This window comes from Nelumbo nucifera, chromosome 1, assembly GCF_055504915.1.
Source record: "Nelumbo nucifera cultivar China Antique chromosome 1, China Antique-T2T, whole genome shotgun sequence".
Lineage (NCBI taxonomy): Eukaryota > Viridiplantae > Streptophyta > Magnoliopsida > Proteales > Nelumbonaceae > Nelumbo > Nelumbo nucifera.
The window spans coordinates 82,996,744-83,021,501 of record NC_142649.1 but is presented as its reverse complement, the minus strand read 5'-3'; the positions used below and the strand labels follow the sequence as shown (position 1 = coordinate 83,021,501).

At 38.0% G+C, this 24,758-nt stretch overlaps 1 protein-coding gene across 1 annotated transcript in view; it reads right to left on the bottom strand.

Moving 5' to 3' along the window:
• The window catches only part of EMB2737 (embryo defective 2737), a 49,607-nt gene extending 28,296 nt beyond the window's left edge, over window positions 1-21,311 (bottom strand). Inside the window, exons 1-5 of the mRNA XM_010261939.3 lie at window positions 20,992-21,311; window positions 20,402-20,466; window positions 19,534-19,632; window positions 7,742-7,874; window positions 6,953-7,012 (exon numbers count right to left, since the gene is read on the bottom strand). Coding sequence (XP_010260241.1) covers window positions 6,953-7,012; window positions 7,742-7,874; window positions 19,534-19,632; window positions 20,402-20,466; window positions 20,992-21,216 — 582 coding nt within the window. The 5' untranslated portion in view covers window positions 21,217-21,311. The remainder of the gene's footprint in view (window positions 1-6,952; window positions 7,013-7,741; window positions 7,875-19,533; window positions 19,633-20,401; window positions 20,467-20,991) is intronic.
• Window positions 21,312-24,758: the final 3,447 nt, after the last annotated feature.

The window sequence follows — 24,758 nt, the reverse complement described above, 5'->3', positions numbered from 1 at the left end:
ATTCCTACTCTCCCCTTGAGGAGAAACAAGGAAAAAAGGCTTACTCTCAAAGAAAAAGACATCCATGGAAACAAAGAATTTATGAGAAACGGGATCAAAACAACGGTGTCCCTTCTGAGTGAAGGAGTACCCCAGGAATATGCAAGGAATAGCACGAGGATCCAATTTTCCACGAGTGGGTGACAAATTTTGGACAAAGCAACGATAACCAAACACACGAGGAGGAATGGGAAGACGGGGGCCTTAGGAAAGAGAAGCTGATGTGGGGCTTTGCACTCTAACCAACGAGAGGGCATACGGTTGATGAGGTAGGTAGCACAAAGGACAACCTCAAGCCAAAAGAGTTTTGGGACATTCATATCGAGTAGTAAACCCCGGACCACTTCAAGGAGGTGTCGGTTCTTTCTTTCAGCAACACCATTTTGTTGTGGTGTTCGGGCACAAGAGCTACGGTGAAGTGAACCACGTGAAGCAAAAAATTCCGTGAAATCACTATGAAAATACTCTTTGGCATTATCTAATTGAAAATTTTGGATTTCAGTTTGAAATTTGGTGAAGACCATCCGTTGAAAATCTTGGACAATTTTTGGTACTTCATCCCTGGTCCGCATGGGATATACCATGTATATCTAGAATAATCATCGATAATGGTAACAAAATACTTGTAGCCACTCTCAGATGGTAAAGTAACAAGGTCCCACACATCAGAATGAACAATGTGAAAAAGAAATTCAGATTTATTATTTTTTGAAAGAAAATGAGTTCTACACTGCTTACTCAATTGACAAGTTTGATGAGAAATCTGAAACGGACACTGACTTAAACAATTCTAGAAACACCACTTTCAAAAACTCAAAAGATAAATGACCAAGACAACAATGTCATAAATAAACTTGACTCTTACAGGACTAACTCTTGGACTCTATGACTTGAAGACCAGCCTTATTCTCCAGCATGTAAAGTCCATCAACCATACATCCTCTACCAATCATCCTCCGCGAGGCCAGATCCTGGATCACACAGTAAGAAGGAAAAAAGGTCACTGAGCAGTTTAAGGAATTAGTAATACTACTAACAGAGAACAAATTAATGGGAAATTTTGGAACATGTAAAACATCAGAGGGTAAGGCCGAGAGGGAGAGAAATGGCTCCTTGACCAGCTATGGTAGTTTATGATCCATCAGCTAGTCTCACCTTGTATCTTCTAGAAAGAAGGTCATAGGTTTGAAAGTAAGAGGACGTACCAGTCATGTGTTTTGACGCTCTAGAATCAATGATCCAGGGAGTGTCAGGGTTATGAGAAGTAACATGGAAAGTTGTGGCAGAGTTACCTGATGTAAACACAAATTAAGTTGAGGGAGGAGCATCCATTTGACGAATTGCTCTACTATAGAGTTCTAAATGGTCATGGAAGGAATTTATAATATCCTCCCTTGGGTTAGATCCAGATGGATGTGTCTGAGTCACAGTATGAATGGAGGGCTGATTCTCCTGAGTAGCCATGTTTGCCATAGTGTGTTTTCTTGTACCTTGTTGTCCTAACTTTTTATTCATATCTGAACCTTGCTTCTTATTCAGATCTTGAGCCCATTTCGGCTTCCTATGAAGATCCCAGCATGTATCTTGGGTGTGTCGGGGTTTCTAGCAATGAGTACACCACAATTTGTCCTTGTCATCCATCTTTTTCTAAAGATCCCCCTTCTTAGAAGTATTTCCCCCACCGGTAGTAACACTCCCTTTCGCTGCGAACACAATTGCATCTCCTCCAGAACTGTTCATCAAATTCCTTCTGCTTTCTTCTGATTGTACAAGATCATAAACTTCTTGAACTGATGGAAGATCCTTGCTACCTAGGATTTGGACTCTGATAGATTCGTATGTAGGGTTCAAACCATGTAAGAAAGCAAACACTCTCTGTTGGGAGATGAATTTTTTGTACAGTTTTAAATCTTCATCACACTTCCAGTCCACACTCTGATAATGATCTAACTCCTTCCAGACAGAGATCAAGTCTGAGTAGTACACAGATAGACACCTCTCCCCCTGTTTATAAGTAGACGATTCTACCTATAGCTGGTAGATTTTTGCATAGTGTCGCAGTTCCGAATATGTTGATTTTGCTTGTTCCCAGATCTCATTTGCTATTTCAGCCCACATGAAATTCCTTCTTATTTGAGGTTGCATAGAAACTAAAAACCAAGACATGACCATGCTGTTTTCCTAGTTCCATCTGTCATATTCAGCACTCCCAGAATGTGATTCTTTGATTCTCCCATTAATATAACCTATCTTTCCCCTTGCAGTGATATACAGCTTGATCCCTCTTAACCACTCTAAATAATTTAAACCATCGAGAGAAATAATAGCCATGGGAAATGATAGGTCCACACCTCCACTCATTCCATTCAGCATTGAGGTAACACCGGATGTAGCAGAATCTTCAGCACTCATGATTTCATATTCAAAAACAACTCTTAAATGGGTACACAGCCTTAAACAAATTCAACACTGAGGGGGAACGAAAAAAAATTCTTCAGAAACATACCTCCTTTTGTAAAAACACAAGTGCTGTTACAGCACTAACAGGTCATCCCTTGACTCACAAGCTCAACACAAGTATTGCCTCAGTGCATACAGGTCATCTCTTGACCTACGCATCAACAGGACTGCTGTTACAGCAAGTACTGGTCACTTTCTGACCTTTAGTTCACCATAAAAGCTGTTGTTGCAGCACACAAGAGGTACTAGTCACTTTTTGACCCTCAGTTCACCATAAAAGTTGTTGTTGCAGCACACAAATAGGTCCTTACGACCTACAGTTTCACAGGGATCAATCGACCCCACAAAAAAGGAAAGAAAGAGGTGTTGATCACCTCACATCCAATCGGCAGACCTAGTACAGGTTCTGCCCTGGCACACGACCAGAAAAACACGGTAAGAGAGAGAGAGAGAGAAAAGTTACTTCAGTTGTGAGATCATCAATCAGCCAAACAGCAGATGAGAGCGGCAGATCTGGAAATCTGGTGCGAAAAAGAAAAAAAAAACTGTTCACTCGACTTTTCCTTTCAGATCTGATAGTCCCGCTCTGATACCATGTTATGCAGGAGAGAAGAATGGAAGAAGAGAGAAAAGAGAGAAGAGAGAACTGAGAGCAAAAGATACTGCTGGCGGCACAGCTTTTTTAATATATATACTAGGGAAACAGCAACTAAAATAAAAAAGAGTAAGAGTACAATAGTACTCCTGCAGTACTATACATAGGAAAAATAACAGTTGTTAACAACCACCTTTCTCCAAACCCACAGTTCCTCAAAACTTGTAAAAAGAATTGCCAATCCACCAAATCATAGGCCTTTTCCAGATCCAACTTACAAATAAAACTTTTCTTCTTAGATCTTCTCGTTTCCTCTAGCCACTAATTAGCTACTAAGATCTGGTCTATAATTTGTCTCCCTTGTACAAAGGCCCCTTGGGATTTGTCGATTAAGGAGGGAAGAACTTCTTTAATCCTCAAGGACAATACCTTAGCTAAAATTTTGTAGATACTAGTCACTAAGCTAATTGGTCTAAAGTCCTTAGGGTGAGTAGTAGCAATCTTCTTAGGGATTAAAGCCAAAAAAGTAGCATTCACTCCCAGGCTTACTATGAGACTATCTGCAAACTCTAACACCTCACAAAGATCATCTTTCAGAATCACCCAAGAATCTTGATAAAAAATCATTGTAAAACCGTCTGGACCCGGCGCCTTAGATGTATCCATAAAAAACATTGCCCTTTTAATCCCCTCTTCTTCAAAACTTCTTTCCAATCAGCATGCCTTTTAATCTCCCAAACATGGCCACTCCAACCCTTCAAGAGGTAACCTCTCATTCAAAGGTCTTCCATAAAAAGATTTGAAATGATTAACAAAGGTTCTAGATATTTCCTCTTGGTTAGTAATTATCTCCCTTCTAATTCTAATTTGGCTACGAAGTTTTTCCTTTGTTGTCCATATGCTAAATCATGGAAAAATCCGGTGTTCCCATCACCTTCCTTAATCCATTGATGCCTTGATTTTTGCCTCCAACAAATCTCCTCCCTTAGCAACACATCTTCCAGGTCTTTTTTCAACCACCTCTACTCCCTATCTTGTTTGTTCAACAACCCTCAGGATTCCTTCTCATCCAACTCATCGATTTAAGTGATAAGGTTCAACTTTAGTTCCTCCACTCTTCTGAAATGGTCTCTATTCCGCTCTTTCAATATGAATCTAGCCTGTACAGCTTCTTATGGAATCTCACTCCCTTCCATTTTACCCCCTTAACTCTTCATTCCAAACCCGGTCAACTCCTTCACTTTAACCTCAAACTCCATATGTGTTAACCACATGTTTTCAAATCTAAAGGGTCTAGGACAACTAATAAAGGATTCTACACCTATCTTAATTGGACAATGGTCAGATGTGACCCTCGACAAAGCTCTAGAAACCGGGTTACCCCAATGATTTTACCAAGCTAATGTGAAGAGGAACCTACCTGGATCCAAACACAGGATTTTCCTGGAGGTTAGACCAAGTGAACCTATTTTGCAACTATGGGATTTCCTTCAATTCGCATTCAGCTATGAAATCATTAAATTTCCACATGTTTGTTGTAATTGACTGTTGGGAGTTACTAGTTTTATCTGAAAATCTTATTATATTAAAATTCCCTCCCACACACCAAGGACCATCCCATAAACCTTTAATTGCAAACAGCTCCTCCCACGTTTCATTTCTCTCTATAGGAATTACGGCCATACACCATTAGTTAATAAGATTTTCATATAAAGATCAAAGAGTCTTGGTAAAAAAAATGAGGAAATCAAACAAAGATGGAAAAACTATTTGAAAAATTATTAAATGAACAACAGGGAGATGGTGCTAATGGAGGAGAAACTAGCAATACTAATAGTGTTAAAATTAATATGTACCTTCATAGAGTTTGACCTATTTTAGTAAAAGAAGCACTAAATAAGATGAAGAAGGGAAAGGCGTTAGAATGTTACGGGATTCCAATATAAGTATGGAAAGATATGGGAAAGGTAGGCTTGTTATAGGCTTATAGCAAACTAAGCTATTTAATAAGATGGTAAAAGAAAGGAGGATGCCTAGTGATTGGAGAAATAGTACTATGGTGGCTATATTTAAGAACAAAGGTGATATACAAAGTTGTAGTAGCTATTAAGTGATTAAACTCATGAACCACACTATGAAACTTTGGGAGAGAATACTTGAACAAAGATTATGACTTGAAACAAGTGTATCAGAGAACCAATTTGGCTTTATGCCAAGGAGATCAACCATGGAAGCTATATTTCTTTTGAGGCGATTGATAGAAAAGTTTAAAGAAAAGAAAGATCTTTATATGATATTCATTGATCTAGAAAAGGCCTATGATAGAGTTCCAAGAGAGATTATATGGTGGGTCCTGGAAAAGAATGAGATTCAAAATAGGTATATACACTAATAAGGATATTTATGAGAGGGCAACAACTAATGTTAGAACACCAGTGGGAGAGATTTCAGATTTTATGGTCACAATAAATCTTCACTAAGGTTCAACACTTGGCCCTTATCTATTTTTACTGATCATAGATGAATTGACTAAACATATTCAGGAAGAAATTCCACGATGCATGTTGTTTGCAAATGACATTGTTTTAATTGATGAAACTAATAAAGGATTAATGCAAAATTAAGCTTATGGACAAATGCCCTACAAACAAGAGACTTTAAAATAAGTAGGACCAAAACAGAGTATATGGCATGTAAATTTAGTAATAATAGGAGTGTAAATCAGGATATACTTGGGATTGAAAATCAAGATATAACTCAATGTGACCATTTCCGGTACCTTGGTTCAATAATTAATAACAAGGGAGAGATTGAGGAGGATGCCACCCAAAGAACCAGAGCAGGTTGGGAAAAAATGGAGGGTGCATCTGACTTTTGTGTGATAGGAGAATACTAGTTAAATTAAAAGGAAAATTCTATAGAACAGTTGTAAGGCCAACTATGTTGTATGGAGCAAAGTGGTAGGCAGTCAAAAAACATGTTCAGAAAATGAGTGTGGCAAAAACGCGAATGCTAAGATTGATTAGTGGAAAAACTAAAAAGGATAGGATTAGGAACGAAGCCATCTATAGAAACCTAGGAGTAGCTCTAATAAGTGATAAAATGAAAGAGTGTAGGCTAAGATGGTTTGGTCGCATGCATAGAAGACCACCAACCACCCCAATTAGGAGTGATTTGTTACAAGTGGAAGGGGATAGAAGAGCTAGGGGTAGACCAAAAAGGACATGGGTAGAAGTAGTAAGAAATGATTTAAGTACTAAAAAATTAATAGTGGATATGGTTTTTTTAAATAGAATGGATTAGCAAAACAAGATTCATGTAGCCGACCCTATATAGTTGGGATAAGGCATGGATGATAAAGGGGATTAAGTATGAGGATCAGGGCCCATAGCAATACAATAATTTCCTAAAGGAAATAAAGAGCAAAAAAGGAAATGGCTGTCAATGTGCAACAGATTGGCAGATGAATTGGCGAAACAAGGGGTAGATCGAGACCTATTATTTTGGAGAAGGGTGGAAAATGGGGATGCAGCTAATTTTGTATGGAATATTTCAATTTGAGGTGACTTTCTTGGCTACCCAATACTCAATGGTTGACATCTTTGTAAATATTTTATTTTCCCATAGGCCCAATTTAGGAAGAGTGCAAAACCTTGTATACGCTATTTCTAAACCTTGTACTTGCACACTACATACTTGTATTTGCACACTTCCCAAACTGAGCCATGACAAAATCTGTTATTCATAAACAAAACAATGTATATTAATCTCAAACATGATGGAGTGCAACATGCAATAGAAGGTTACAAATTTACAATAGAAAAGAACCAAATAGTAGCAGTGTTAAGGAGGACTTACATCATCAGCAGAAATCCTAACTTGTAATTTGTGCTTACATTCTGGACAACTCATCACCCCCTGCAATGTCAAGAATTATATCTGAATAAGATGAAAAACTGTAGGTATCATAATGGAATAGTTCACATGTATATATAGATAGATAGATAGATAGATAGATAGATAGATAGATATCCATCCATTAGGGGTGGGTGACTACTCACTAAGAGAACAAGTAATGGCGCTCCTTTGAGGGCTCAGATTGGCTAAACAGTTGGGTTTTCAACAGTTAGAAGTGGAGGAGATTCAAAATTGGTCATGGGCTGGATGCAAACAAATAATTTGGGTGCTTGGCCCCTTAGACAGCATATAAGGGAAATAATGAACTTGACAAGAGAGCTTGGAGTATAATTTAACTGGGTTAGGAGGTCAGCAAACCGGTTGGCTGAGGTTTTAGCAAAGCAAGGGGTTCATAGGGAGACTTTATTTTGGGCATGCTTGTAAATTGATTATGTTACGAGGGGCCACTTTTTTGGAAAGTGACAGTTGTAATTCTATAATTCTCAAGCTTAATGAGAGTTACTATTTCCTATCAAAAATAAATAAAAGTACACATCAAAAGCTTATTGTATTATTGAAAAAATGTACCTTTTCTACATAATTCAATCAGAAAAACTTATTCATAACATTTTAAACATAATATTGGTAAAAGTTATTGATTAACTACTAAAAGAAATGAAAATAAGGTCGGTCGATGGAAAGAGTCCTCAATGCTAATTTTTAGAAGTATTTTATCCAGGTAGAATTTACCGATCCACTGCAAGTTGGGCAGTCTTTGGAGGGCAGTGGCAGTTTTAGATCAACAGTAGAAGGAAGGTGCACCAACTCAGCCCTGTTGTCAGCAATGGCATCTGCAACACACTCAGCTGTTTCCCTCTCACCACTGCACAAGGATGTTAGAAACCATAGGCCTATATCAGTTCAAATATGATATAGTAACATATAAATAAAAGAATACCAACTTAAGAGAAAAAAGAAAATTGATCCATCCCTCTACCAACCTACACCTTAAAACCTAACATAAGCCTGCTACACAACAGAAATAACAACAAGACCATCCCCAACATGCTGGCATTTTGGTGGAAGCCCCTGTCCCTTATCCCTCTTCTTCTTAAAGCAATAGGCATGCACTTCTTTTTTCTCTTCCTTTTTCTCTTTGAGAGCAACACCTTCCACCTTGTCCCATGAAAGCATTGCCAGTGGGACTTCATTTATATCTTCTCCGTTGCTCCCATTGGACCTTAACTCTAAAACATCCTTGGCTTCCCATTCTCCCTCTTCAATTATTTGGAAATATTCTAGATATGGCCGTAACCCCTCATCTCTAGGTTGACACTGCCTTTCTTCTTTGCCTCCCAAGCACAACCCTCAAGAGGGAAGACCACATTCTCCCTAACTTCCACCATGTCTTCAAAACTCAAGTTATTAAAGAAAACAAAAGTATTACAGAAGAAAGTGAAGAGGTCACACCTTTGAGGGCAAAGCAAAACATCTTACAAAAGAGACCAAAACACAATCACCACCTACGCTTTGTCCCAACCATATGGGACCGGATACATGAATCACGTTCCACCATTCCATTCTATTCAATTCCATATCTACCGTCAAACATTAGACCCTTAAATCATTTCTCACTACTTCAACCCATGTCCGTTTTGGTTTTCCCTAGCTCTCCATAGCCCCTTCAACTTGAAAATATCACCTTACTAGTGTTGTAAATGGTCTTCTTTGCATGTACCCAAATCATCTTAGTCTACCTTCCCTCTATAAGACTATCAGTTTATAAAAGTCCATAAACATGGTTGGCCTGACATGAACCCGAGTCAAACTGGACCGATCCAACTCAATATAACAAATCAAGCCATTTGAATAGTGGCTAACAACTGGCAACTTGTGGTATCCTATCTTGGTTTCTAAAAGATATTCTAGAATAATGGTCAAAGAGATAACTAAAAGAAAGTACTATAAATAGGGATCTCTCTCTCTCTCTCTGCAACTGCCATTGCCTTGAATATTTGGAGGCACAACGTCTGCCTCATTGGAGTCTAGTTTGCTTAAACCCTTGTTGAGTTTTGGGCTTATATCACTTGTTTTTTATTTACATAGCATAGTTAGGGAGTTATTGGGCCTAAGGCAAATTAGTTTATGTTTAAGTTAAGAGTGTTTATTTAGATTTTACAAGTAGCCGACTTACTAAGGGCATACTTGTCATTGTACTCAGTTTTTATTTGTGCGTATATAAGCTAATGAAAGGGGCGGTCAGACCTAATTTTTGGCTTCTTCTATTCTCTTCAATTTCTCTCCTCTTTTCTTCTCTGCATAAACCTTCTCTTCTCTTTCTTATCCTCTTTCTTACACAGGTTTTATATCAAAACAGATCTTCTAAACTTTTCTACTTGGAAACAAAGCAAGTTTAGAGATTGTTTAATGTTGGAAAACGTGGGGTTATTGGTTCAGATCTGAAAATAGAATTGTATATATTCTTAGGATTGTGGAAGGATTGATTTAGAAAGTTTTTTCTTTCTATTTTTGTACTTTCTATTTTTTCTTCTTTCTATTTTCTTTTCTTTCTATTTTTCTTTCTTTCTATTTATTGCAGTAGCTTACTGTATAAATATGCCCATTGGCAATAGAATGAAACATATTAGTTTTCTACCATTCCAAAACATGGTATCAAAGCTCTAGGTTTGTCAACCTTGAGATTTTTTCGGCCTTCATTGCCAGTTTTTTGTGTTTTTCTCTTCTGGCCTTCAGTGTTGATCTGTAACCAGAAGTGTTCCTTTATTCTCCTTTCCTGCTGGCCTTATTTTTCCTCCATTAACAATGTCCGACATGACTGCAACAAGTGCTCCCGTCCAAACCGATGAAGGAACAACAAACTCTCATCCTCACACTGGTGATTTGCAGAATATTCAGGCAACATATAGACTGAATGGCCAGAATTACTTGAAGTGGTCACAACTAGTGCGTACCTATTTGAAGGGAAAAGGAAAAATTAGTCACCTCCTTGGAACAGGACCAAGGTTGGGCGAGCCAAATTTTGATGCTTGGGACGAAGAGGACTCCATGATTATGTCATGGTTGTGGAGTTCAATGACACCCGAGATCAGTGATACTTGTATGTTTCTTCCCTCTGCAAAGGCTATTTGGGATGCTGTTCGACAAACCTATTCCAAAGCCCATGACGCTGCTCATGTCTATGAGGTCAAAGTAAAGACTGTGGCGGCCAAACAAGGGAGCAGGAGTGTTACAGAGTATGCAAATCTGCTGCAAAATTTATGGCATGAGCTTGATCATTATCAGGTTCTTGAGACAAAGTGCGCAGATGATGCTGTGATCTTGAAGAATTTTATTGAAAGAGATAGGGTGTATGATTTTTTGGTCGGACTGAATGCTGAATTTGATCAGGTCCGAATACAAATTCTTGGCAAAGAAGAAGTGCCTCCATTGAATGAAGTCATAGCCCTTGTCAGAGCTGAGGAAAGCCGCCGTGGAATCATGCTTGAGCCTAAAGATCCCGAAGGCTCAGCCATGGTGGCAAGGGGAGGAAGTTACAGTGGTTCAAAGGGTGAGAACAATCACAACTTGGCTCGTGACACAACCACCCGTGACTCTAACGATAACCTCTGGTGCACCTATTACAAGAAGCCCAGACACATGAAAGATCGGTGCTGGAAACTTCATGGGAAACCTCCCACATCCAGCAAGGAATGGGGAAATCGAGGAGTTTCAAAAGGAGTTCAACAGGCCCATAATGTCTCCACAACCCCGCAGCAAGAACACTCAAGTCAGGGACCATTTAATGATGAAGAAATTGAAAGGCTAAGATGCTTCCTGAAATCCTTGAAACCAGGAAGTGGTTCTACCTCTCTTGCTCTCTCAGGTGAGTCTTTATCTCTAGGATTACATGCCTCGGCTAGTGTTTTTCTATGGATTCCTGATTCTGGAGCTACTGACCACATGACACCCTCTTCACTACATTTTCTCACCTATACACCCGGTCCTAGTATAGAAAAATTTTTGTTGCTGATGGTTCTTTCACCACAGTGACAGGGATTGGGAATATTCAAATTACTCCATCCCTATTACTTAAAAATGTGCTTCATGTTCCTAAGTTATCCACTAGCCTTATCTCTATACATAAACTCACCCAGGATGTGAACTGCAATGTTGTGTTCTTCCCTTCTTACTGTGTATTTCAGGACCAGGTTTCGGGGAAGAAGATTGGACTTGCTAAGGAAAGAGATGGACTCTACTACCTTGAAGCAACCAGCAAATCATCTCACACTGTTATGCATGTCACACACGAGTCATTCTTATCTACCTCCAATAAAGATTTAATTTGGCGTCATCATTTCCGTTTTGGTCATCCATCATTTCCTATTTTAAAAACAATGCTTCCTTCCTTGTTTAAAGGAATTGATGTTGAAACCTTTCATTGTGATGTTTGTGAACTTGCTAAGCACAAAAGGGTTTCTTTCCCAATCAGCAATAAAAGATCTTCAACTCCTTTTTATTTGATTCATTCGGATATATGGGGCCCTTCTCAAATTCTCAACATTACTGGTTCCAAATGGTTCGTCACCTTTATTGATGATTGCACTAGGGTCACATGGATTTTTCTTAAGTCTAAATCTGATGTGGGTACGATTCTTCCCAACTTTCATAACATGGTCCAAACTCAGTTTGGTGTGAGAATTAAAAGGTTTCGATCTGATAATGCTACAGATTATTTTAATCAGAATTTGTCCCCATTTTTTCAGAAAGAAGGCATTGTGCATGAATCCTCCTGTGTTAACACTCCCCAACAGAATGGGGTAGCTGAGAGAAAAAATTGCCATCTTTTGCAAACCACCCGAGCCTTTCTCTTTCAAAATCAGGTGCCAAAACAATATTGGGGGGAAGCTGTCTTTACTGCTGCCTACACCATAAATAGACTACCATCTAAAGTTCTTGACAACCGAAGCCCAATACAAGTCCTTTCTCAATTTTACCCTGATATTCGAGCCTCAAATAATCTCACACCAAGAATTTTTGGCTGCACTGCCTTTGTTCATGTCCATAATAAGGGAAAATTAGACCCACGAGCAATCAAGTGTGTCTTCTTGGGATATTCCCCAACTCAAAAAGGTTATAAATGTTATCATCCAGCCACCGGAAAATTCTACACCTCCATCGATGTCACATTTGAGGAAGGAAAATCTTTTTTCACTCAACCTTATCTTCAGGGGGAGCCCTCATTAATGGAAGATAAAGCATCGGATCTACTCTCCCTAGATGTTTTACCCTCCTCACACACATTCAATCGTCAAGAATCACATCCCTCTGAGTCACATTCCTCTGAGCCCCACATTCCCGAGTCTCAACAAGAGTCAAACAACCCGACCATTGAACCAAATTCGAACACTACTAACCCCACGAATGATGTGCATGATAATGTGAGATATATGCAGGTTTACTCTAGGAGGAAAAATCCAGATCCTCAACCTGTGCAAGTCCAAGATTCAACTCCTAATCCTAGAACTGAGGGATGCTTAGATCCTGAACCTACACCTTCACAGTCTGAGTATGAGTATGACCTACCTATTGCACTGAGAAAAGGAACTAGAGAATGTACCAAATGCCCATTGTACCCTTTAGCCAAATATGTATCATTCCAAAGATTCTCTAAATCCCATAAAAGTTTTCTAGCCAGCCTTAACACCATTCCAATTCCTAATACTCTAGCCGAGGCACTTTCTAATAAGGAGTGGAGAAAAGCCATGAGAGTGGAAATGGAGGCATTAGAAAAAAATAACACATGGGAAGTTGTGGATCTACCAAGAAACAAGAAGACGGTAGGTTGTAAATGGGTGTTCACAATTAAGTACAAATCTGATGGGTCATTAGAAAGGTACAAAGCACGCCTGGTAGCCAAGGGATATACACAAACTTATGGGGTAGATTATCAGGAGACTTTTGCCCCAGTAGCTAAAATGAATACAGTAAGGGTGTTACTGTCGTTGGCTGTTAACTATAATTGGGATTTGCAACAGTTTGATGTAAAAAATGTGTTTCTCCATGGTGATCTAGAAGAGGAGATATACATGGACATTCCACCGGGTTTTGGAGAAGGCATTAAAGGGAACAAAGTTTGTCGGTTGAAGAAAGCACTATACGGTCTCAAACAATCTCCGAGAGCATGGTTTGGAAGGTTTACGAAGGTAATGCTAAGTACAGGTTACAAGCAAAGTCAAGGTGACCACACATTGTTTATCAAACACACAGCCTCAGGGGGAGTTACTGCACTACTAGTCTATGTGGATGATATAATCGTTACTAGGAATGATAAAAAGGAGAAGGAAGCATTGAAAAACTGCCTTGCCAGAGAATTTGAGATAAAAGACTTGGGGAGACTAAAGTATTTTCTCGGAATTGAAGTTGCACATTCTAAACAAGGCATCTTTATCTCTCAACAAAAGTATGTTGTTGATCTTTTGAGAGAAACAGGAAATATGGCATGTAAACCAGCTTCCACGCCTATAGATCCCAATCATAAACTTGGAGAAGCCCACGAGAATGCAAGTGTAGACAAGGAGATGTTCTAAAGACTAGTTGGAAAACTCATTTATCTTGCACATACACGACCGGATATTGCATATGCTGTAAGTGTAATAAGTCAGTTTATGCATAATCCTAAAGAAGTTCATCTGCAGGCTGCTCATCGAATTCTGCACTATTTGAAAGCCAATCCAGGAAAAGGAATTTTATTCAGAAGAAATGGAGGACTGACTCTTGAAGCATATACAGATGCCGATTATGCAGGATCTCCAGTAGATAGGAGGTCCACTTCTGGTTATCGTACCTTCTTAGGATGAAACTTAGTCACTTGGAGGAGTAAGAAGCAAAATGTAGTGGCTCGGTCAAGTGCAGAGGCAGAATTCAGGGCTATGGCACAAGGAATGTGTGAATTACTCTGGTTGAAGATAATTTTAGAAGACCTGAAGATTCCACGAGAAGAGCCTATGAAACTATATTGTGACAACAAGTCAGCCATCAATATTGCTCACAATCCTGTTCAACATGACAGGACGAAGCACATCGAAATTGACCGACACTTTATAAAAGAGAAACTGGACAGCAAGCTGATTTGCACTCCCTATGTGTCTACAAAAGGACAACTAGCCGATGTACTTACTAAAGGGCTCAATAGTACAGACTTTCGGAGAATTATAGCCAAGCTGGGAATGAAGGATCTCTATTCACCAGCTTGAGGGGGAGTGTTGGAAAACGTGGGGTTATTGGTTTAGATCTGAAAATAGAATTGTATATATTCCTAGGATTGTGGAAGGATTGATTTAGAAAGTTTTTTCTTTCTATTTCTTTCTTTCTATTTTTGTACTTTCTATTTTCTCTTCTTTCTATTTTTTCTTCTTTCTATTTTCTTTTCTTTCTATTTTTCTTTCTTTCTATTTATTGCAGCAGCTTACTGTATAAATATGCCCATTGGCAATAGAATGAAACATATCAGTATTCTACCATTCCAAAACATTTAAGTTATTCCATCATGCAGCCCTAGATCAACCAACTGCATGATGAGGTAAAGATCTGATCGAGGACTTCAAGTAAGCCCAATTTTGAATTTTTTTGTGGATTTGCAATCCCTTGTAGCTGGTCTAGGGATCAGCACCAAAATTAGGAAGAATTGATGAGAGGGGAGTATGACTCTTCAATTTTGACCTAGGAAGTGGTGCTCTGGTTTTTTATGGTTTCTTGAGGTTTTCTGAAGAGGGTGGTTCAAGTCCCAGTCTTTTTGGAGACCTCTAGAGGGAGCGGCAGCCTCTTCTCTTTCTTCTCTTGCTCCACAAAAAAAAAAAAAAAAGAATCTTTGGAGGGAGGGGCTTCTAGGGTACCAGGAAGGTGTTTGAGATTTCTAAAGGAGATAAATCTCTTTCTTTTCATCTCAAATTGATTTCCTAATCTGTTCTGGGAGTTATGGAGGGTTGTGCAGTTGAAAACAAATTTGCAGGTGAAATGGGACTAGGGGAGGAAGTGCAATAGATCTCTTTGGGGCTGGGACCATCACTACAGTCAAGTTGGATGGTACAAACTACTTAGAATGGTCACAATCTAGAAAGGTGGCCATTGGAGCTCGTGGGAAATTGGGGTATGTCACCAGTGAAGAAAAGAAACCTAAGACTAATTACTCCCAGTGGGTACAGGAGAACTACAGAGTGATGACTTGGTTGTACTATTCCATGTTACCCCATATAAGTAAGAACTTTTTATGGGCTAATACAGCTAAGGAGGTTTGGGATGGAGCAGCAGAAACTTATTCATAGAATGAGAATGTTGCTAGAGCCTACCAATTGAGAAACCATGTGATTGCTACTAGGTAGGGAGATAAGTTTGTTGCCATTTATTTTTCAGCCCTCAAAACCTTATGGCAGGAGATGGATCATTTAGAGACTGTGGTTTGGGAAAATAGCAAAGATGCAACAACTTATCAAAAGTTGGTAGAGAAGAATAGGGATTTTTAGTTTCTAGCATGACTTAACCCTAAATATGACATTACATGACATCATATTCTTTCCAAAGACAGTGTAACTCTCTCTCAGGCATATGCCTTTGTATATGGAGAGGAGAGTAGGAGGAATGTGATGATGAGGAACCCAAGCCTTGAGCAGTTAGCTATGGTTAGCACAGTGAAGCCTAAGTGGAGTGGGAATAAGAGTGGAAATGAACCAAGGAAGGAAGACAAGAAGGATATGATCTATGGTTGTTATAAGAAACCTAAACATACTAGAAATACCTATTGGAAGCTTTACCCTAACCTTATATCAAGCCAGCTCAAAAACAAGAAGGGAAATGTGAATATGGTAGTGACTAGTGATTTATCAGGACCACCTACTACAGTTTTTCTAGAGTTTGTTGTAGCAGCAGCAACAAGGGTCGAATTGGTGAGATATGGGCAGTTTCTGAATCAGAGGGATACAATCAATTCCAACTCATTATCAAGTGGACAGCAAGGTGCAGGTGGATCAAGAGGTAGCCATTCTACTTTGTTTGGACATATAGGTAGTTCACATGCCACTACAAATTATGTATCCACTACAAGTAAGGGGGACCTCCCTGAATTATAGACTTAGAAGCCTCAAAACATATGACCAACACTTCCACCATCTTCTTACCATACCACCTCTACTCTGGCAGAGATAGAGTCTCCATAGCCGATGGACCACATGTTCTCATTGCTAGGAAAGGGTCTATCAAGGTAACCGATACCATTACTCTACCTTCTATCCTTCATGTTCCTAGATTGAGCACTAATCTTTTATTTGTTAGTAGCTTGACAAAGAATTTGAACTGTTTAGTGATTTTTCCACTTAGTCATTGTGTTTTGCAAGATCTGGAATCAAAGAAGACGACTGGGAGTGGTCATGAGGTGAATGTTTTCTATCTTCTTGATGCGCTTCCCAATCATCAGAATCATTATGTCAACGGGAACATTGAGTCAGAGCCAGTGGGTCAGATTATGCTTTGGCATAATCGGTTAGGACATTTGTCTTTTTCTTCTTTGTGTTTTTTGTTTCCAAAATTGTTTGAGTCTATCAATTTGACCAGTTTGGAGTGTGAGGGTTGCCAACTTGGAAAGCATTTTACACATTCCTTTCAAGCAAGCAATAAAAGATGTTCTTCTACTTTTGATATTGTTCATACTGATGTGTGGGGGCCATACCATATTTCCTCTATGGGTGGCTATTGGTATTTTCTTTTGTTTGTGGACGATTATTCTTGATACTCTTGGATATATTTGATGAAATCCCATGATGAGGTACCGTCTTTGGTTCAACAATTCCATCAAATGGTGTTAACGCAGTTTGGGGTACGAGTAAAAGTGTTTAGATCAGATAATGCCAGGGAATACTTTGAAAAAAGAAAAACCTGGCATCATACCTATTGGAGCATGGAGTAGTTCATCAGAGCAATTATACATACATTCCACAACAAAATGGTGTAGCATAAAAGAATAACAAACATATTGTGGAAGTAACATGAAGCATGATGTTGAGCTCTACAGTTCCAATTCTTTTTGGGGTGATGTAGTTCTTACAACAATTTTCTTGACTAATCGGGTGCCTTCTCGTGTTCTTGGATATAGCACTCTGTTCAGCCTTTTTTTTCCTGAGGGGGAGATGTTTCATATTCCTCTAAGGGTTTTTAGATGTGTATGCTTTGTCCATGTTCTTGGTCCTCACCACTTAAAGCTGGACCCTAAGGCAAAGAAGTGTGTCTTCCTTGGATATGCAGGAAATTAGAAAGGGTATTGTTGTTATGGTCCAATCTTCTGGAACTGATATGTTACTAGGATGTCACCTTTTTGAGTCCACCAATGTTTTAAAACGCGGAGGCGTGACGCGAGGCGTTCCCCTACCTAGAGGCGCGAAGCGTAGTTCAAAATGCAAGAGGCGTAAGCCTCCCAAACACAAGGAGGTGTAAGCATCTTTAAGAGGAGGGGGGTTAGGAGGAGGATGAAGAGTAAGAGGGGATCTCATTTTTTCTTTATTTTTAATAAAAATCTTTTATATTAAGAAGAATAAAGATGCATAAAATTAGTTGAAAGGGGGGTCTTGTCGAAGGGGACACAAGGAGGTGTAAGCATCTTTATGAGGAGGGGGGTTAGGAGGAGGATGAAGAGTAAGAGGGGATCTCATTTTTTCTTTATTTTTAATAAAAATCTTTTATATTAAGAAGAATAAAGATGCATAAAATTAGTTGAAAGGGGGGTCTTGTCGAAGGGGACACAAGGAAGTGTAAGCATCTTTAAGAGGAGGGGGGTTAGGAGGAGGATGAAGAGTAAGAGGGGATCTCATTTTTTCTTTATTTTTAATAAAAATCTTTTATATTAAGAAGAATAAAGATGCATAAAATTAGTTGAAAGGGGGGTCTTGTCGAAGGGGCAGGGAGCAAACCACTTTCTTTCCCCTTATCTTTTCTTCCCTTCCCTTTCCTTTCCTTTTCTCTTTTTTTCTTCTCTTTCTTTTTCTTTCCCTTCCCTTTCTTTTTCTTTCCCTTCCCTTTCTTTTCTTTCCTTTTTTTATTCTTTTTTCTTTTTTTTCTGTCTTTTTATATCAAATGTGCATGAGGCGCACGCCTCATGAAAAAAACACAAGAGGAGTACGCCTCAGAGGTATCAACGCCTCTGGCATACGCTTTAGAGCGTTTTGGGAGCGCCTCGCCCGGAGGCGTGCTTAGACACTCTAGTGTTTGACCCACTTTGCCACCTCCATTGCACCCTACCTTTCAGTGTTTTACACGACAACGCCTATAACAACACAGGGAGGTTGATTCCATAGCAGATGAACCCACATCACTCCCTATCAGCTCATCAGAGATTCCAGGTTTGACTGACACAAACCCATGTATGTCTCTTGTTTCCTCTGATGGTTTAGTTCCTATTGATACTACCACCCCTACTCCTAACACCATTACAAATGACCTAGATCTCCCTATTGCACTCCGAAAAGGAAAGAAGAAGTGTATTGCTCATTGCATCTCACACTATTTTTCTTACAGTGGATTATCTCCTTCCTACCAGGCCTTCCTTTCCTTCCTCGACTCTGTGTCTATACCCAGGAGTGTTAGTGAGGATCTTTCCAAACCTAAATGGAAGACAACTATGCAGGAGGAAATGAAAGCATTGATTAAAAATTAGATATGGGAGACTGTGGATTTACCTAATGGCAATGAGACAATTTGATGTAGATGGGTTTATATAGTGAAGTACAAGGCTGACGGAAGTATTGAAAGGTATAAGGCGAGGCTGGTTCAGTGATTTAAAAGGCGCACCTAGGCGCACAAGCAAGGCGCATTTTGGTGTATGCACCTCGCCCAGGTCCTAGGCGCACCTCTTTCAAAAGGCACGTGCCTGATGTGCCTAGGCGTGCGCCCAATGCGCCTTGCGCCTCAGCCCAGGCGTGCGCCTTTTTAAAATTTTGCGCAAGTTGGGAATGTGTGACATCTATTCCCAACTTGAGGGGGAGTGTTGAATTTTGGGCTGATATCACTTGTTTTTTATTTACATAGCATAGTAAGGGAGTTATTGGGCCTAAGGCCCATTAGTTTATTTTAAGTTAAGAGTGTTTATTTGGATTTTACAAGTAACCAACTTACTAAGGGCATACTTGTCATTGTATTCAGTTTTTACTTGTGAGTATATAAGCTAATGAAAGGGGTGGCCAGACCTAATTTTTGGCTTCTCCCATTCTCTTCAATTTCTCTCCTCTTTTCTTCTCTACATAAACCTTCTCTTCTCTTTCTTTTCCTCTTTCTTACACAGGTTTTATATCAAAATAGATCTTTAAAACTTTTCTACTACCCTCATTTCTAAGTTTCCTATTCATCCATTCCAACATTCCAAAAGAAGAAATATATAGATTATTGTCAAAAATATCCACAGCACAAACCAGAAATCTGAACTAAAAGAAAACATGATCGCATCTTCGACCTCAAGATGAATCAACCAATCCAATATAAAAGAGAACTGCTGTAAATGGAGCTACCTTTTCAAGGTGTAATTTTTGACTTGATAGTGCACCTTCCCTATACCTTTGCACATAGTGCACCGCAATGCTTGCCATCCATTGCAGGTCCTACAATTCCTGCACTTTGAAAAAGCAATTCTGAGAAAGAAAGCATCAAAGTTTAAACAAAATGCATTGTCATCTTCCATGAACACTAGCACTAACTTGATCATTAATGCATGAACCCAAAGTCTATATCCAATTTATCAGCTGAAATAACTCAGTTCATAGGCTCAAAAACAAAACAAAAAAAGGTTAAAAGGGGCACCACTCAATGTTATCCATATTGTCATATTGTAAAACATAAAAAGTGGATAAACTAAACAAAAAGTTTGTTTACACTCAAAATATGCTTTGACAAATTACAAGAGTGAGGAATCCCATAATAAGACACTTTCAGGGGGAGGAGGAACTTAACAAAGGAAAGTTTCATCCTGCTATCTAAGAAATACTTAAAGAAGATACAATGCAAATATCCTTAAAAGATATGTTCATGCAAGGATCATTGCATGAATATTTATCATTAGCACCATAATTCAACAAATTGTAATATGACTTAAATTGCATTGAAAGCATTTCAACAACAAAACCAATGCATCCCTATGTTACACCAAACCCTTTTGAGATAACTTGAAAGTAAATCAGAATGATGATTTGAAGTTATGGTTTTCTCCAAATTCCAGAGCACCTTAGAAGTTTTGATATTGTCATAAATTAGAAACCTTCAAGAAAGAACTCCTCAGGATTGTAAAATTATTTTGAAATTTGAATACGCTAATGCTAGGAGGAGAAAAAAGCTATACCCAAGGAAACTAGTTGAAACTTTAATGATAATATAGATGAGCACCTTTGACAAAGCACCTTCTTCCCCAACTCCAAGGCAATATCGTAAGTGCCAAGAGTAGCAACTGCCTGCAGTCAATAGATGGGAAAGTAAGAGCTTTTGCTGGCGGATGTCCAGAGGTCAACCCCTTTAACCAAACGATTAGTACAAAATAGAAATTATTCACCAACAGGAATAAAAGGGTAAGCCCAATGTTTAGGTGTATAAGAACTAACGGCAACATAGATCCTCAATAAACGACCAGAATAATAGTGTAATGCCGTGCTCTTGAAAGAATACAATAGCGGGACAGAATTCTCACAATATCAAATGACGCATTCCATCAAACCATTTAATCAATTCACATAAATTATTCAGGTGCAGTGCACTGAACATAACCTCTATCAACAGACAGACGAACAATCAAACAGGCAGCAACCCACTTAACCAAACAGTAAGTAATATCAGTGAACCGCTACAAATGCGACACATTCGGGATAGTTATTCTCTATCAAATAACGAATAAAAACGCAATGCACCAATTAACAACGTACCTAGAACAAATTTTCATTCGATTGTTAGAAAAGATACTGCAATGGGTAAAATGAACTTACAAATATTGCAGAGAAGGAAAGATGAGAAATGAACTCGGGAACACCGAAGCCACGGGGAGCAGAGCCGGCAATATCATAAGCAAGAGTGAAAGGAGACAAAACGAGCTTGATTGGGAACTCGCACAGGTCGATTAACTGCTGCCCGTATCGAGCCCTGAAGATTTTATAGTAAATGTCCGCATATTGCTTTACGACCTTCAAGAGGTGGCCGGTGCCTCTCGACATAACGAATTCCAAGCGCAACTCAGAAAGAACTTTGAGTGGATAAGCAGTGGGAGTTGCCGCGCCCTCGCACCAGAGTAGAAAGTTATATATATCCGGATTCACAGAGGGGTGACCCCAGCTGGTCTAGTTAAACGGTCCAAGATACCACCTACAACCAAACATTCTGTTTTTAAGGGGAAATTACAAACTCTCACCTGTACTCAAAGGCCGATGACAATATACCCCCTAACTTTTTATTTTCTACGATAAACCTCTAAACATTGTTTTGCAACAAACACCTAAACTTCTGGGTTCCAACGCTTTGCCCCTATTTTGGTAATTGGATTGACAAATAAGGGTAAACTTACTAAACTACCCGGTCGAAATTCAATTGGTTGAAAGCAAATGCTATCAAGAGGATGAAATGCTAAGGGTCCATTTGGTTTAGAAATAGGATTGGAATCATAATTAATCACCTATTTCTAACGTCTATTTGGTTTAGTCAGGGATTGGAATCAAATTCCAATTGTCGTTGTTTGGTTCATTTGGAGTTAGACTCGAAATCAATTAAAATCTTTCAATTTTGTATTAGTCTATTTATTATTTTATTGTTATTTTATTAATATTTTATGAATATATAATTATTCTTTTATTAGAATTTTAATAGTATTTAACTATTTAATAATTAATATCTTACTATTCATTGTTAATTTATAAATATTTTATTAATATATTATCATTTTATTGTTACTTTAATCATAACTTGTCATTATATTTTAGTAATATTTTATTATTATTTTCTTATTAGTTTGTTAATATTCTATTATTTTTTGTTTCATTATTTTAAAAATAATTTATTAATGTTTAATAATTAATATGTTAGCATTTTATTATTACCTTAATTATATAATATCAATATTTTATTTTCACTTATTTGTTATTATTATTATTATTTAATAAATAATTTGTTTGCTTGTTATTATTAATTTATAGTTTATTAATATTTTATTATAGTACTATTATTTTGTTAATATTTTATTATTATTTCATTAGCTGTTTATTAATATTGTATTATTATTATTTTATTATTACATTAATTGTATTATTATTATTATTATTATTATTATTATTATTTTATTTTATTTTTATTTTCTAATATTTTGTTAAGATTTATTTATATTTTATTAATAGTAAGCTTTGAGGGTGGTTGTTATGAGTTCTTTGCTTCTTGACAAGACTTTGGGATAGAAATTCCATTCTCTAGGGAGGAGCCTAGAATGGCCATTCCCCCAAGAATGGGAATCAAAATCCCATTCCGACCAAACAAACAATTAGAATCAAAATGGCTCATTCCAATTCTGATTTTAGGCACCTAGTATTCCAAGGAACCAAATGGACCCTAAATCACAATGGAGTTGTTTGGAACTGTTATCATTTTTCCATTGTCATTTTTTAAGAAAACACCCATGCAATGGTTTATCACATTTTCAAAAAACAGCAATGTTCTTTGTTTGGTTTCATTATTGCACCAAGTGTTTTTCATCACCACATCAAGTAATCGTTGCTAACAAGTAACAACTGTATGAAATTGAGATAATACCCTTTTTAACCTTTTTGGTGTTTTCTCAACCATCTTCTTTCTAGGCATGGCCATTTTTAGTGTTTTTTTCTAGAAAAAAAAAATGTCAACCAAATAAACAATGTATCTCCAAACCACTAAACACCAACATGGTACTGATTTATTATTTTTTGTGAAAACAGTATTAGTTCCAAACATCTTAATATCTCTTTTGGACTGAGTTATTGTGCTTCCAAACCCTTGCCAAGTAAGAAACAAAGTTCATCATTCTCCATATAAATCATGTTGAGAGAATGATTAAAGAAATAAATAAAGTGTGTATGTGTGTGAGAGAGAGATGGATTGGAAGAGCAAAATAATAATTTCATAAAATGACATAAGTTGGTGTTTTAGAAACAGTGTAAATTACTTAAACCTTCCCTCATGGTTTTGGTAAATATTTAAAACTTCTATATAACCATAAGACTTCTCCAAAAAACTTTTCAAACATTTGGGATAAATTATACTCATTGGCCCCTTCCGTTAATTTGAATGGAGAGAGGGTATTGAATTATCAAATACCCCATGCTTTTTTCATTTTATTGTTCGAGTAATATTATTTACAAACCAAAATAAACCTTCTTTGACCATTTACACATTTGATTCATGACCAAACCGTGGTCGAACTATTTCACCCAGGAAAAGGTCATATCTCAGGGTTCGACTTTCAAGTGGACCACTCTTTTGGAGAAACCGTTGAATATATATTGACCCGGGTGGTCGAATTAATAAAATGTTATTTAATTTTTTAAGTGAGTGTCAGCAAAAAGGATGTCGAGAGACAAGGGAGGGATTGAAATGAAAATTCAGATCTCGTATGTGTGTGAGAGAAAGAAATTGGAGAGAAACTAAGAGATAGATCTGAGGTGAGAACTGATATCAAATCTGCGGTCGCCGCTGCTGTCTCTTACCCTCGCTACCTCATTATTATTGCACAGTGAACCACCACCACCCCCATCTCCTCCTCTTTCTTCATTGCCTCCTTCCTTTATTTCTTCTTTCTTTTTCTTTCATTTTCTTTATTCCTTTTCCAACAACCACCTACTAGAAAAGAGCAATGACACACATACATATAACAACTACCTAAACTATTCAACCTGGACGACTGAACTGCTAACCCGGAAACCGGTGGTCAAAGTGGTTTCATTTTTAAGTCAGTTTTTAAAACCTTGATTGATTTGATTAGAAAGAAAGGGAATGAGACATAATCTCTGGGTGGGCAAAACCCTCTACATTGTTCTTCTCAAAATCAATCCCATATTGCCTTAGCAACTCAATCGAATTAGGGGCATATGCAAAGCAAGAAACATTGAACTTGAATTCCCATATGTACTAATTTTCATTTCCCAAATTAGGAAGGTTAAGACTAAGTTTGGAAAGAGTACAAATATAAATATGTAGAATGCAAAATCCTGTATTTTGTATTATTTTGCATGTATTTGCACCATACATATTTGTATTTGTACTCTTAACCAAAGTAATCAGCTCCGGTTTGAGGATAAGGTATTGTTTAGATGACTTGCAAGGTAGAATTTCTCATTGTCTGTAGGATGGAAGGCAATGGACTTCATATTAGAATTGGGGTCAATGGAAAACATGATCATTGATGATTTTGGTTGACTTCTACTCCCAATTTTCAAGTGAGTTCAAAATTTTAAAATGTTATAAGGTCAATGCTTTCAAACAGTCAATGACCTAGACGGCCAGACCATTCGAGATGGGAACCATCCAAGCAATTGGTTCCATTTCACCCTTAACATAGTCTTTGGCCAAAAACCATCGACTTAGCGACTCGTTGACTTGGGCGGTCGAACCATCAAGTCATTCAACCCGGATAGTGGTTTTGGCCATTTTTTATTTTAATTCTTTTTTTCAAGTTAGAATGGACTATCTGTTTGAACAACTAACCTGAAAACCAGTGGCCAAAGCGGTTTTAGTGGAAGAT